Source organism: Artemia franciscana, chromosome 4 (assembly GCF_032884065.1).
Source record: "Artemia franciscana chromosome 4, ASM3288406v1, whole genome shotgun sequence".
NCBI classification, from domain to species: domain Eukaryota; kingdom Metazoa; phylum Arthropoda; class Branchiopoda; order Anostraca; family Artemiidae; genus Artemia; species Artemia franciscana.
The window spans coordinates 53,394,096-53,408,111 of record NC_088866.1 but is presented as its reverse complement, the minus strand read 5'-3'; the positions used below and the strand labels follow the sequence as shown (position 1 = coordinate 53,408,111).

Genomic DNA, 14,016 nt, shown 5'->3' with positions numbered 1-14,016 from the left:
GTGTTTAAAGATAAAATGAAAACAGCGCTTCATTTTTTTTCCGGGTAAACTTTTTAAAACTAAATAAGAAAAATACTGTCCTGCTACTTTGGTACCATATTGGGTAAAGCTGGCATTAAGGAAAGTTTAGATTTTAAAAGCCAAGGCCGAGTCCGTTGATTTCTTAACTAAAATCAGGTGATGAAAAATTTGAGAACCAAGGCTAATTAGAGCAAAGGCAAGCAGATAGAACATTTTTCATCAGAGAGAGACAGAAAAACAAAACAAACAAGAATAAACTAGTTACACATAAGAGAAACTACAAATAGTGCCACCTGTAAGAAAAAGGGCAAAACACAAATATGGAAAAATTAATAACTACCTACAAAAATTGTTTCTTACATGTTCTTTTTTTTTCGTTTTTTCTAGTTTTTCACTCATCACGTTGATAAGCATTTCCAGACGCGAAACAAAAATATTCGGGCTTAAATTTTTAATTCAATTTACATCTTAATTAAAAAAAAATTACAAGTTTTTTATATTTTTAAATATCCGTTTGGCTAAAATAAACCATAGAAAGAGAAAGTTCAATTAAAATAATAAAAATTGCCACCATAGTTGAGACAGAGGATCGCTACAATGTCCAACCTGGCTTGGGGCTAAAACTGCCCGTCATCGTTTTTTTTTTTTAGTTAGAACTACCGCCAAGCCTGAGATAGAAGATCGCGACAGTGCCTAATCTGGGGTCAAAACTATCCCAAGTTAAAACAAATAAAATAAAAAGAAATTAAACCGCCACCAAGCCTGAGACAGAAGACAATGCCTAACCTAACTTGGGGCCAAAAACCACCTAAGGTTTAAAAATAAAATTAAAACTACCGCCATGCCCGAGGCAGAAGATCGATACAATGCTAAACTTAACTTGGGTACAAAAACCACCCAAGGTTTATAAAAATAAAATAAAACTTCCACCTTGCCTGAGACAGAAGATCAATACACTGCCTAACCTAACTTGAGACCAAAAACCATCCAAGATTAAAAAAATAAAATTAAAACTGCCACCATGCCTGAGAAAGAAGATCGATACAATACCTAACCTAACTTAGGACAAAACCACCCAAGGTAAAAAAAAATTAAATTAAAACTACCCCCATGCCTGAGACAGAACATCAATATAATGCCTAGCCTAACTTGGGACCAAAAAACATCCAAGGTTTAAAAAAATAAATTAAAACTGCCACCATGCCTCAAACAGAAGATCGATACAATGCCTAATCTAACTTGGGACCAAAAACCATCCAGGGAATAAAAAAAAAATTAAAACTGCCAACATGTCTGAGACAGAAGATCGATACAATGCCCAACCTAACTTGGGACTAAAAACCACCCAAGATTTGAAAAAATACAATTAAAACTGCCACCAAACCTGAGACAGAAGATCGATATAATGCCTAACCTAACTTGGGGCCAAAAACTACTTAAGGTTTAAAAATAAAATAAAACTGCCACCGTGCCTGAGACAGAAGATCAATACAATGCCTAACCTAACTCGGGACCAAAAACCACCAAAGGTTTAAAAAAATAAATTAAAACTACCGCCATGTCTGAGACAGAAGATCGATACAATGCCCAACCTAACTTGGGACCAAAAACCACCCAAGATTTGAAAAAATAAAATTAAAACTGCCACCATGCCTGAGACAGAAGGTCGATATAATGCCTAACCTAACTTGGGGCGAAAAACCACCCAATGTTTAAAAAAATGAAATTAAAAGTGCCACCATGCCTGAGAAAGAAGATCGACACAATGCCTGACCTAACTTGGGGCCAAAAACCACATAAGGTTTAAAAAATAAAATTAAAACTGCCACCATGTCTGAGACAGAAGATCGATACAATGCCTAACCTAGCTTGGGGCCAAAACTGTCTCAGGTTTAAAAAATAAAAAAGTAAAACTACCACCATGCGTGAGACAGAAGCTAACACCTAACTTCAGCTAGACTGGAGCTAACACTACCGCAGGTTTAAAAAAAATGAGAATTAGAACACAAAAAATGAAAATTACCACTATACCTGAGACAGAAGATCGCTACAATGCCTGGCTTCAACACTTGCTACAGCCAAATCATACTTCATTCGATCTCCATGACTTGACAACCACTGAAAGTATCTCTGAGAAAGCTGGAGGTCACTAACAGCCCTCAGGACAGTATCTAACACTGATTTTTCATCTTTCAAAACCTGCGTTGCCAAGCGCTGAAGGACCAAAGCCAAATTAAATAGAATCACAGTATCCTGGGGCGCTACATGCTGAGCCCGAATGAGCGTCATTTTCGCTTGTTGAAGATTTCCAGCACGAAATTGGGCACGTGCTAAATATCCCAGAACTTCGACATTTTGGTGTTTATAAAATTTTCTTAAACAGTTTTCGTACATTTGGATAGCACTGATGAATTGCTTCTGTTCAACATATATATGTGCAATATTAAGCCAGACATCACAGAATTCGGCTGTTGACTCGCGAACAGACGCAAAAATCTCCCGCGCCTCTTGTATAAAGCCTTTATGGGCTAAAACGGCACCAACACCGTTAGCTGCCCATATGTTCCTTGGATCATTTTTCAGCACAGTTTTGTACATATTCAAAGCTCTCTCTTGATGTTTCTTCTCCTTTTCCTTATCCCTCGACGGCATGTGCAGCATCTGCAGCCAGATATTCCCCAGAGCAATAAGAGAATAACTATCATTAACTGTCGTTGGCTGCTTCAAAATACGCTCAAATTTCTTCTGACCCGGTCCCCATTCCTGCTTACACAAATGCAGATTACCAATGAGGGACCAAGCGTCTGGATGCTCAGCGTTAAACTGCAACGCTTCTTTAAACCAATCAGAAGCTTCATAAATTTGCCCTCTGTCTCGTGCCATACACCCTAGACGTAGATAGCAGTCGATGTAATTAGGATGTTCACGAAGGATGTCTTTATAAATTTTTTCAGCAGCATCAAGCTGACAAGTCTCTTCATGAAGACGACCCAGATTATAGTTCAGTGTAACAGCTAAAGAGTTGTAATAAGTCGGTTCATTATCAGTTTCTGCTTTGCACCGTTCCAGGGCATGAACCATCATGTCTTTCGATTCGTCCAAATGGCTTAAACGGTATTTTACGGCTGCAATGTTATTAACGATCTCAGGAGGGATCGGGGCGATACTTGAGTCTTCTTTGAGGAGTTTGACTGCAGTATTATATGCATTTAGTGAGCCCTGAAAGTAAAATTGTATTTACAAAAAAAATTATTAACAATCACCCTTCATTCGTAAAACGTAACCTAAGCTTCTGAAGCCTCTTCTACATTGACGCATTAGCTTTTCGCAGTCAGCAGCGGAAGCTCTGCGTCACATTTGCGAAAGAGAAATAGAAAGCAAGGGTAATGAAATATATCACCTCGCAAGAATAGAACTAAGCTATGTTTTAAATTAGCATTAGTGCGTAGACATTAAGATTGTGTTTATTGGATTATTTTTAAGGGCTTTGAAAAAAAAAAAAGATTGGCAAACTCAGAGCAAGAGAGATCTGGATTGTGTTATTAAAAGCTCTCTGATTAAACCTTCGCATTAGAACCTTACCTTTAAACTTTACCATGGGGATTAGGTAAAAAAAAGGTAAAGGATACGGCATTAGACTTTACAGTCCGTACCGGCGGTGCTGATCTCCGTTTCTTGGCCCTTCAGCCAGAAAGTGCAATGGGGGGTTGGGGGCCAGCCATCCTGTGCTTTCGCACACCCTTCCTGTTTACCTTCCCCAGATTTCTCCAGGTACCCATTTAGAGCTGGGTCGACTCTGGCTAAGCTTACAGAGTCACGCCACTGACCCCCGTCAGTGATATTAATTAATCAGTAATATTGTCAATAACGAATTCAGCAAAAGTATGACTAGTTAGACATCTTCCTAAATTAATCAATTTATTATTTGCGGTTTATTCTTAGCAGTAGACTTTGTACCTAATCAACCGAAACTCAAATTTTTTTCGCAGAGCTAAAAGAAACACTGAAAATGTGCTTCCATTCCGCCTATCGGCCCAAAGATTGCCGGTCACTTCTAAGAGTCACCTTAAAACTAGCACTAATGTTGTAAAAATTACCAGCATCTAGCGTTTGGCGTTTATTGACACCTTTTAATCTTTGCAAATTCATTTTTCAAAAACTAAGATCAGACATCATTAACAGCCAAATTTTAAAATTATTATCATCAAAACAGCTGAATTGCCATATTTTAGAACTTCCAAAGACATTAACGGTGAAACCCCCTGCTTGACACTTTTCTAGCCCAACTAACTTCAATTAAAATCTTTGAGCCAGTTTTATGTTTTATTTTACAGTTTGACTGAACTATTATATGTACTCCGTGACCCCTAAAAATAATTTACATAAAAAAATCATTTAACACAGAAATAATAAACAAAAATAACTATAATCTTGATATAGTTCCCTAGTGCCCAGGGCAACCGATAAAAATAAAAAGGGAAATCCCTCTCCTGGAACACACTGGGACTTACGAAAAAATCCGAATGCTTCAATTTGAAAAAAATGGGGAATAAATTATCTTGCTGTTGTTTCTTAATGAATTTTTTTTTACTGAGCCCTTGACAGTCATCTTCAATGATGAACCCCCTCCCCTTCCCCACAAAATATCAAGGAACTAAAATAATAAAAACAAAATAAGATAGAACAAGTGTGAGCATGACTTTCACTTCAATAGAGGTCGATTCACGCATTATCACTTGCACACACTACATAGCTCAACACTTAACTTTGCAATATTCAAAAAAGTTCGACTATTTTAATTCCTGAATTATTTAGATAAAATCTAGGACAAATATTTTCCCTAAACTTTTTGGGATTTTTTTTTTTCAAATTTTCTTGTTTCTCCTCGTTAGCCAACATTTAACTAAAGCGATTTGGTTTGAAAACCATTTGGGTCAAATAAAGTCTTTTGAATAATTAAGATCTAATTGACCTAAACAATATAGAAGGCATTAGACTTTACCTTTACGTCAAGTTGCTCAAAAATTTTGTAGGCCTATATATTTACAAAAAAAAATTCATTATGTGAAGGAGATACATCTAGATGAGTCCTATTCTTGAATCATAATAAAATAATAAATTCCATGAAATAAAACCGGACTGCTACAGCTGATCGGCAAAGCAGCTTATTGGCTAGAAATTAAGTTCAATAAAAAGTTAGCACTAAGATTAATATACCAGAAGCAACAGTGACGACAACGGTCAGATGTGGCTCTGAAATTTAGCTGTTACGAAGGTTATCAACCTGGGAGCAGCTAGTTTGATCAAGTAAACTACACATCAAACTATAAACTGATAGTTTACAATTCGGCTAAACTACAATTCGATAGTTTACAATACGAATTCGATCAAATCAAAAATTCATAGGCTATAATATACTGAAAACCACGGTGATGAGAATTTACAATCCCGGCTAAGAAATGTGGGTGCTACGAAGGGTTGAGAAATATATGCTAAATGTTTTACAGAAGAATTGTAAAGGGAAAACTAAGCATTCATTTGATCAACTGTATATCAAATAATATGCGTTCTGACCAATTTAGTTCAATCCTACATTCAAGGGCTGTAATACACTGGAAGCCATAATAATGAGCCATAATAATAATAAAGTAATGAGCCGTAATAAAAGCCATAATAATGAGAATGTTCAAGCCTGTCTCCGAATGTGTGGGTGCTATGAAGAGTTGAGAAAGATATACTAAACGTTTTACAAAGGAATTGTCTACGTATAGTTTCAACCCTCGTTTTATCTTTATCCACATCAAAAGTGAGGTGCCACGGAGGTTGAGAAAGACATACCAAAGGTTTTATTGAGGAATAGTCTACGGATAATTGTAACCCCTCAATAAAGCTCTAACCACAGTAGAATTGAGTCGAATAAAGAACTGAGGTAAATTATTAGAGTTGGCGACCCTATATACATGACTAAAACTTGCAGAAAGAGGTAATTTGGCCCTAAAGAATACAAATTATAGAGCGTATCCATGCATACAGCTTTGATGGCATTATGAGAATTATTAATACGTTTTTATCATCATCATAAACTTTGCATAAGCAACATCATACAATAAGCTTTGTGAAAAATGTAGGCTAACCTTGCTTTCAAGGGCTATAACATAAGAAGCTCGAGGGGTAGATTACGTTTTACGACAAGAGGGTGATATGTAGCATAAAATCGTGCTTTTTGCTATCATCCAAGACCAAACAAAAGCAGGACATCCTCTAGTAAGGTGGGAAGATGTCTCAGCAGAAAAACTGTTGAGAATTTTTATCTAAATATATTTATTTTGAAACAAATTAGGAAACAACTAATTTTGGGGGGATTAGCATAGTGCACTATTGTATGCATATTTTATAGTGATTAAATCTTATGTAACCTTAAAAGATGCTATCTTAAAAGATGTTCATCAAAAGATGTCCTAAAAAGATGACATTTTCAATAAGCAGTGTCCAAAAGATCGATATAATTTTACAGTTGAGAGCGGACCAATTAAGAGTACTAGTTGTATAAAAAGGTATAGAAGAAATAGGTATAGCAAAGTATAGTAAGAAAAAAAACTTGGTAATTTGAATAAGCAGTGTGCAAAACTTCAATAAAAATTCAGGTTTGAGAAAGGGGCCTATAAAAAGTATGACTTCTGGAAAGTGTCGGTAATCTTTTTTCGCTGTTCAGATTGATATTGTAGCTTTCTAAGACATTCTTTTTTTGTCCATTTAATTACAAATAAGGTCTAGAATACATTTTCAACATTATCACAACATGTTTTTTTTTCTGGATTTTGAAATTCAGCTTTTCTTAGTTTTATATATTAATTAACTATGGTTACAATATATTACATAATACAGTTTCTCATATTTATTTTGGAGTCAACAGAGTTGCTTCTAAAGGGCTCTGCGTAACCTACATAGAAATTCAAAATGTCGAAAAGCAAATAATTTTACCTGTAGGTCATTTTGCTCAAGAATTTGGGCTAGTTCAATCCAAGCTTCAATATCATCAGAGCACTGCTCAGTCACCTTTTTTAAAAGTCCTTTAGCAATATCTCGCTTAGCTTGATTTGATGATTGTGCATATAATGACCCCAAAATCTTCATTGTCTCATAATTATTTGGCTGAGCTTTTAAAACTTTTTCGAAGCACTGGGCAGCGTTTTCAGTATCACCCCTATAAGAACAATCCATATAAGATGTGTGAAGGCGAAGAACACACCAATCTGAGCAAAAATGTCAGCCCGAGGGTATATAATTGGTCTGAGGGTATTTATGAAAAAAAAAATTTCTACCCTGTTTAGTCAAATTATGCAATATCCTTTTCAAGTAAAAACAATCCATTGATGTCATTATTCAAATTTTGACTTGCTTGTAGGATTGAAAGCGGAAATCTCTGGTATTCTTAAAAAGCTCCTTACAGAAAATTCGAATACTTTTTGTTACGTAAAACTAAATTTTTGCCAGCAGAAGACATGACGTTTTAAAGTCATATCCGAAATAGAAACAAATGGAAGGATTCCAGTTTTATCTAGATAAAATTAGCTTCTAGCCTATGCAGAGACCGGCTCAGGTTCAAAAACATCATCTGCATAACCAATCAAAGACAAATAAATACCACGCAGAACATAAGTCATAGGTGACTTTGATTGTGGCCTTACAATACTGTTCTTAACGCTGTCGGTGACGAGATAGCACCTCGTCTTACACCCTTCTATAAGGATATTGCCGTATATTTTCTATAAATCAGATCCATCTGATTTCTATTTCTGTATTTGCATGATTTTGCTTTTGATCAACTTCCATCAAGGTTTTCTTCAATTTTTATGACAAATTTTCAACATCGTAATTACCCCTCATCTTACTGATCGTATTTTTCATCAGATTTGCAACCAACAACTAGGGCCAGTTTTAGCCTTCGCCACATTGGACCAGAAGTATGGAACTCTTCCATTACCAATTCGAGAGTGCACTGATAGGGTTCAGTTCTTATGTATTTAAGAAACAAGTTGCAACCTAGTACTGTCAGTTTGTTTTTGTTTTATTTTGATATGTTTAAATTATTGAAAATGTAGTCTGAATAATGATTTTTTCCTTTTCTTTGTAACAAGTAATGCGCTTAATTATGCCACAGGGCATTTGGGTTTTCGTTGATTAACAGTGTTTATATTTTGAGGCAAAAAAAGTTACTCCATTAATCTATATTAACAATAATGGACAAAAGTTCCTTTTTTCCTTGCTAAGGGGTACAATATCAAAAATTCAAAAAATAGACATACACACACACCATGACAAAGCTACAAATAATGGTGGCATCCCCCTACCCCGAATAAGAAAAAAAACAGTCTTATCAAGGAAGCAAATGGAAGTTGAAAAAATTCTAAATTAAATCATGTTTAGTTTTGATCAAGGCAGTAATCACCAAAACACACATTTTATCATTATATTTTTTTTATTAATCTACCATTGTCAAAGGATTTGTCAGGTTTTGTTGTCATTGCAAACTTGAATAACGAAACACTCTCTGTAACAACAAAAGAAAACACTGCTTTTCAACTATACATATCTCTTTAGACCAATAACTCCCGATCCTTAACTGATAACTTTGTAAATACTATATATTATTTAACTATATATCTATACTAGTATATTATTCTATACTTTATATCTATACTATACCATACACAACGAAACATAAACGTTACCCAGCAGAACTAAAATAATGGAAACAAGGCATAGCTTTAATTTAACAAACTATAAATTTCAATTCAAGTTCCAATTTATTAACATCTAACCCGAAACCCTCTTATCTTAAGCAAAATCTTAGTTTTTTGAATTTTCAGCAATTAAAAAGTAAGGGTAATAGTTGATATCACTGGCTACTTTCTTTTTTTGAGAGATAAGCTTATATTTCATCGCTTATAAGAGATGATATATACTTTCATCTTATACTCTGTGGGGTAGCTCAAATACCCTAACAGTATGTTTGGGGTTTAATGAGCATTAGAGATTACTAGCACCATACCATTGTCCAATAGAACTGGAAAAACTAAAAAGAACAAAATTTTAATTTATCATAGTTTCGGTTTTCAACTGAAGTTTTAGTTTATTTCAATCATTTCTTTTTCTTAGAGCAGACGGTTTTGTCTTAAAGAGTTTTCACTAATTCTTAAATGAATAGAGCTATGTTAATATATGGAACATATATATATATATATATATATATATATATATATATATATATATATATATATATATATATATATATATATATATATATATATATATATATATATATATATATTTTCTAAATATACGTGAAAACCTACAGTACCTTTGCATAGTAGTTTTTTTCTCATCTTCAGTCGAATGTGAAGATAACAGAGATAAAAGAAAGTCAAAACTACAACCTCAAATTAGAATTGTATAATTAACGTCAGGAGTTGCTGGGTAACACTTAATCGGCTTTTTTTAACCTGTAGGCTATTTGTTTGCACGTTTACGTTATTTGGAGCAGTATGGTCTTCATCATGCAAGTGTTTTTCTTTGTTTGTCTAATTTTTCACTTCTTTTTCGCCCTTCTTTTGGCCAGTAAAGATAAAGATCAGTAGACTTTGTACGTTATTCGGTAATACTTTGTATTTTGTATTTGTATATACAATATTTTGTATTACTTTGCACAATATTTTCTATTACTTTGTACATTATTCTGTTCCATGTTATCTTATTCGCAATGACATGGTCTATTTTGTGCAAACACTTTTTCCCCTTATTTTACTCTACTTTTAAGCCTTGTGTTTTATTTTAGGTAGTATAGGTATTAATTGGTTGGTAAATAAAATAAAATAGAAAATCTCACCTGTGCATATACATTTGTCCAAGGCCATAATGAGGAAGTATAAAAGATGGCACTGCAAACTGGGTGGCCTGATAATAATACTGAAAAGCCTGATCATAATCTTCCTGGACGTGGAAGGCCCTTGCCATATGATAACAAGATTCAGCTCGCATTGCCTCATTCTCAGTATTATGAAAGGCATGTAAAGCCAAGTTATGGACTTTGGCATAGTCTTTTTTGAAAAAGAAATGGTTGGCCAAGTGGTTCAGAACCATGGGATGGGTTGAGTCATATGAATACGCTTTGCTAAGCATTTGTACTCCGTTTCGAACGCTCTCTGCTTCATTTTGATTCAGCTCCATGATAGCCAAGCCCACTAATGCTCCAACGCAAGATGGATCTAATTCAATAGAACGCTCAAAAGCAATTCTACAAAAAAAAATAATGCAGACGCAAAGTGGAAGGTAAAAAAGGAAAAAGCAAAAAAAAGTAGATGATAAAAAGGAGAAAAAAAAGCAATTCTGCAAGAAAAAAAAGATAATACAGGCATAAAGTTGAGGCTAAAAGAGGAGAAGTAATTGCAGAATACTGACGAATCCAGCGAGTGACGGATCTAATTCAATAGAACGCTCAAAAGCAAGTCTCAAAACAATAAAAAAAGCATGAAGGGGAAGTTAAGAGAGGAGAAGCAATGAAAGAATACTGACGAACTCAACGCACGATGGATCTAATTCAATAGAATGCTCAAAAGCAATTCAACAAAACAAAGATAAAAACAGCGTAAAGTGAAGACAAGAAGAGGAAGAGCAACAAATGAATGGTAAGCTAAACGTTATTCAGCAAACTAATCCTTTTCGGGTGAAGTAGCGAAGTACTAAATCCTAGTCTTTATGAAAATAGTATTCGTTGGAAAAACAAAAAATCAATATTGAAAACACAGAAAATTAAAGCATTAGATTCACGAATAATTCATAACAAGCATTAATACAGATTTCTTCCTTCACAATGAATTCTGTGGCGTTCAATCTAAATGGGATAATTCAATTCTTGAGTTTTTTCAGGAGAGTAAGTTTAAAGTAAAATTTCATTTGTCAGTATTACAGATAATCCCTGTTGTGACTCACTGAAAAATCGCATCATACCGTTCTGTTCAAGTTTACTTAGCTTTCTCAAGCCCTTAGTATTTTTCTGTGCACCTATTTGACTTTATTTTCTGTCGTTTGTAATAAATAAGATATAAATATTACGAGGAAGAGAGAACTAGCCACTGGTCACAAAATAAAAAGATGGACACGAAGTTGATTACAGCATCTAATAAACTAGCCTTGAGTTTACAATTTAAACTTTTTTCCCCTTTTTTTTCAAAGATAGACACATCTACCTTGGAGCATGGTTTTATTACAAGTCTATCCTTAAGTACAGGTCAATACGCAAAACACTAATTTAACAAGTTTTTGGCTTTGACCAAGGAAGCCAAAATTGTCAACAAATGGCTATATTCAGTCAGACCAAATCCCGAAAATTTAAAGGAGATGGAGAATTTATTTTTCAAAATATAGTAGTAGGAGGCAATTGGGTTGTTTTCAATGACATTATCAAAAAAGGTACTTTTCCATGAAAATATAACTAAAAACATATTTTTCTAAATTTAGAAGGGAGGCAAACAAATCTTGCAGGCAACATCTCTCCCTTCTCCTTTCAACTGAAATCACTGCATATACTGTTGGGGAAATCTTGCAAAATGAATTATTACAATGAACCTCGAATTAACAGATCTCATTAATTTCCTGGTTAACTTAATTTTTTAATTTAATAAAGTAAGCTGCTTAAAGTCAGGGAGTAAAGTTGATAAAATATAAGCAAAGACAATCCTGTGAGGTATAAAAAAAGGTGATTTTGTTTTCCACCATTGCTCTACTAATAATTTAATTGTTAATAAGTTAATAAGGTAGGACATTTTGCTCTAAAAAAAAATTGGAATAATGTTACGACTGGCACTTAGGGGACTGAGCACCGTATTTTAGTCAAAAATAGATAATTTTTTAATGAAAAAAAAAATGTCTTTTTTTCTTTTTTCAATAAATGAATAATTGGTTGGGAACCAAAGGGCTGCGGCAGTCTTTTAACCGCTGTTTAAGGTGATATTTGTTTTATAGTAGTTTGTAAATAAATCAATTCAGTTCATTTAAAATTATTGTTATAAGGAAGTAAATTTGGTAAATGCATATACAGCCAAGCACGCGAGTTATTAAAGGAATGACTCGATTCTAACTAGTACGAATATTCGGAAGAACAACTTGGACATGTCTATAAAATATGCAACGAATATAGATCACTAAAAACACAGATGCAAGTAAAAAAATAATTACATCCCTCAAATAGGCTAAAACAAATTATAAAAATGACTATAATACTTATATATTACTTTGGAGGTGACCAAAACAGAAGCTTCAGAGAGCCTTCTGTCACTATAGAGAGTCTCTACTATAGAGATTCTATAGAAATTATAGAGATTCTATATTCTCTCTATAGAGAATATAGAGAGTCTCTCTATAGTCTCTACTATAGAGAATCTCATAGAGAGTCTCTGTCACTATGTTAGCTTCAAGTATCTCAACACTGCTATAGATTTTTAGTAGCAGCAGTGGATAGCCAAAGTAAACACTAAATTTACGATGTTTAACAACTGTGAAAATAATAGTTCTGTTTATATTCCAGTTGCAATAAGGCGTAGAAGAATCTTTTAAGTAGCAATAAACAAAAGCGTGAATTATACGAAAAAAAGACTGGAGTACAAATGCAGCATTTCAAAAAGGACATATACATCTCCTGCATTTGTAGCTTTTTTCGACGAGAGGGAGCACCTTTTGCTCACGAGAGGGAGCACCAGGTATACAGCTTAATGTGGCTCGGTTAAATAGTTTTAATGTTGCTCCTTACTTTCAGTAAAAAAATCTTTTTCTATTTAATCCTAAAACTGATACAAATTTTAACAATCATGTATAGCTAAATTTTACCAACAACAAAGTAAGATTGTAGTATCATTGGCAGTTTTGAGAGCACCGAATGAAAAATCACCAATATAATAGAATCTTGCTTTTCTTATGGTATCAAGCATACCTACTTCGAGCAAAGGCACCAATATATATACTTTAGGAGAGGCTTTTTTTATCCATACAAATTTATTTATCCATATTTATGAAATAACTGATATTTTAACAGTAAAAATATGTGCTATAAACGCCTTTATTATATATGCTATCATGTTTTACCGCCTCCAGCTTTTTTTTAACAGTGCTCACGAAAGAAAAACCGTTTATAGCCAGATAGACCGAAAAATAGTAAAACTTTTATGGACAAAAGAAAGACTAATAAATATCTAACGACGAGCCGGCCTAGCATGACAAAACCAAATAGTTATGTCAATTTGACGTTAGGGCATTTTCCCCTTCTTATTTTTCCCCCTTCCCTCTTCGCAAGACATTTATAAATATACACACTCCCCCTAGAATTTTTACTGAAAAAAGAAATATCACTAACACTCCCATATTTTCGTGAATTGACGCCACTGAAAAAACGAAAAAAAAATTGAACAAACTGGATCTGTGGTCCATAGAAAGAGAAACAAGCATATTCAAACGAATAGTTCAAACGTATTCAACAAGGGTTCTTTAATGTAGGGAAATAAAAAATACCAGCCATAATAACATTAATAAAAGGAAGAAATCTAAAATTAAAATCTAGCTACTCATGGAGGAGCTATTATATATATATTGGTTTGATTGTTTCTTTTTGTTCCTTTTAATTTAATTTTTTTTCTCTTTGAAGTCTTAGGGTTTAGATCATTGTATTTCAATGCATAAGGATATGCGAAATATTCGTTTGACATTTCTTCTTTGTCTTCCTACCAACTGTAGATCAGTTTTATTTTCAAGGTTTATTTCATGGTTTTTTTAAAGAGCAACTATTTTTTTTTTTTTAGATGTACTAAACATGCGTTACATATTTTGTGACTACTTTATTTGTCACTTATTTTGATTTTATAAATAATTACCGATTTTTATTTTTATCTTTGCCAAATCTAAAAGAACATAGTATCAGAGGTCTGGTAGTTGATTTTCTTCAGTATT

General features: G+C 33.8%; 1 protein-coding gene across 3 annotated transcripts in view; it reads right to left on the bottom strand.

The window, feature by feature from the left end:
- The window catches only part of LOC136026588 (RNA polymerase-associated protein CTR9 homolog), a 42,147-nt gene that overhangs the window by 11,549 nt on the left and 16,582 nt on the right, over positions 1 to 14,016 (bottom strand). For all 3 annotated transcript variants that reach the window (XM_065703296.1, XM_065703299.1, XM_065703298.1), the window contains exons 5-7: positions 9,908 to 10,315; positions 7,003 to 7,225; positions 2,053 to 3,240 (exon numbers count right to left, since the gene is read on the bottom strand). In XM_065703296.1, the coding sequence (XP_065559368.1) occupies positions 2,053 to 3,240; positions 7,003 to 7,225; positions 9,908 to 10,315 (1,819 nt within the window). The remainder of the gene's footprint in view (positions 1 to 2,052; positions 3,241 to 7,002; positions 7,226 to 9,907; positions 10,316 to 14,016) is intronic.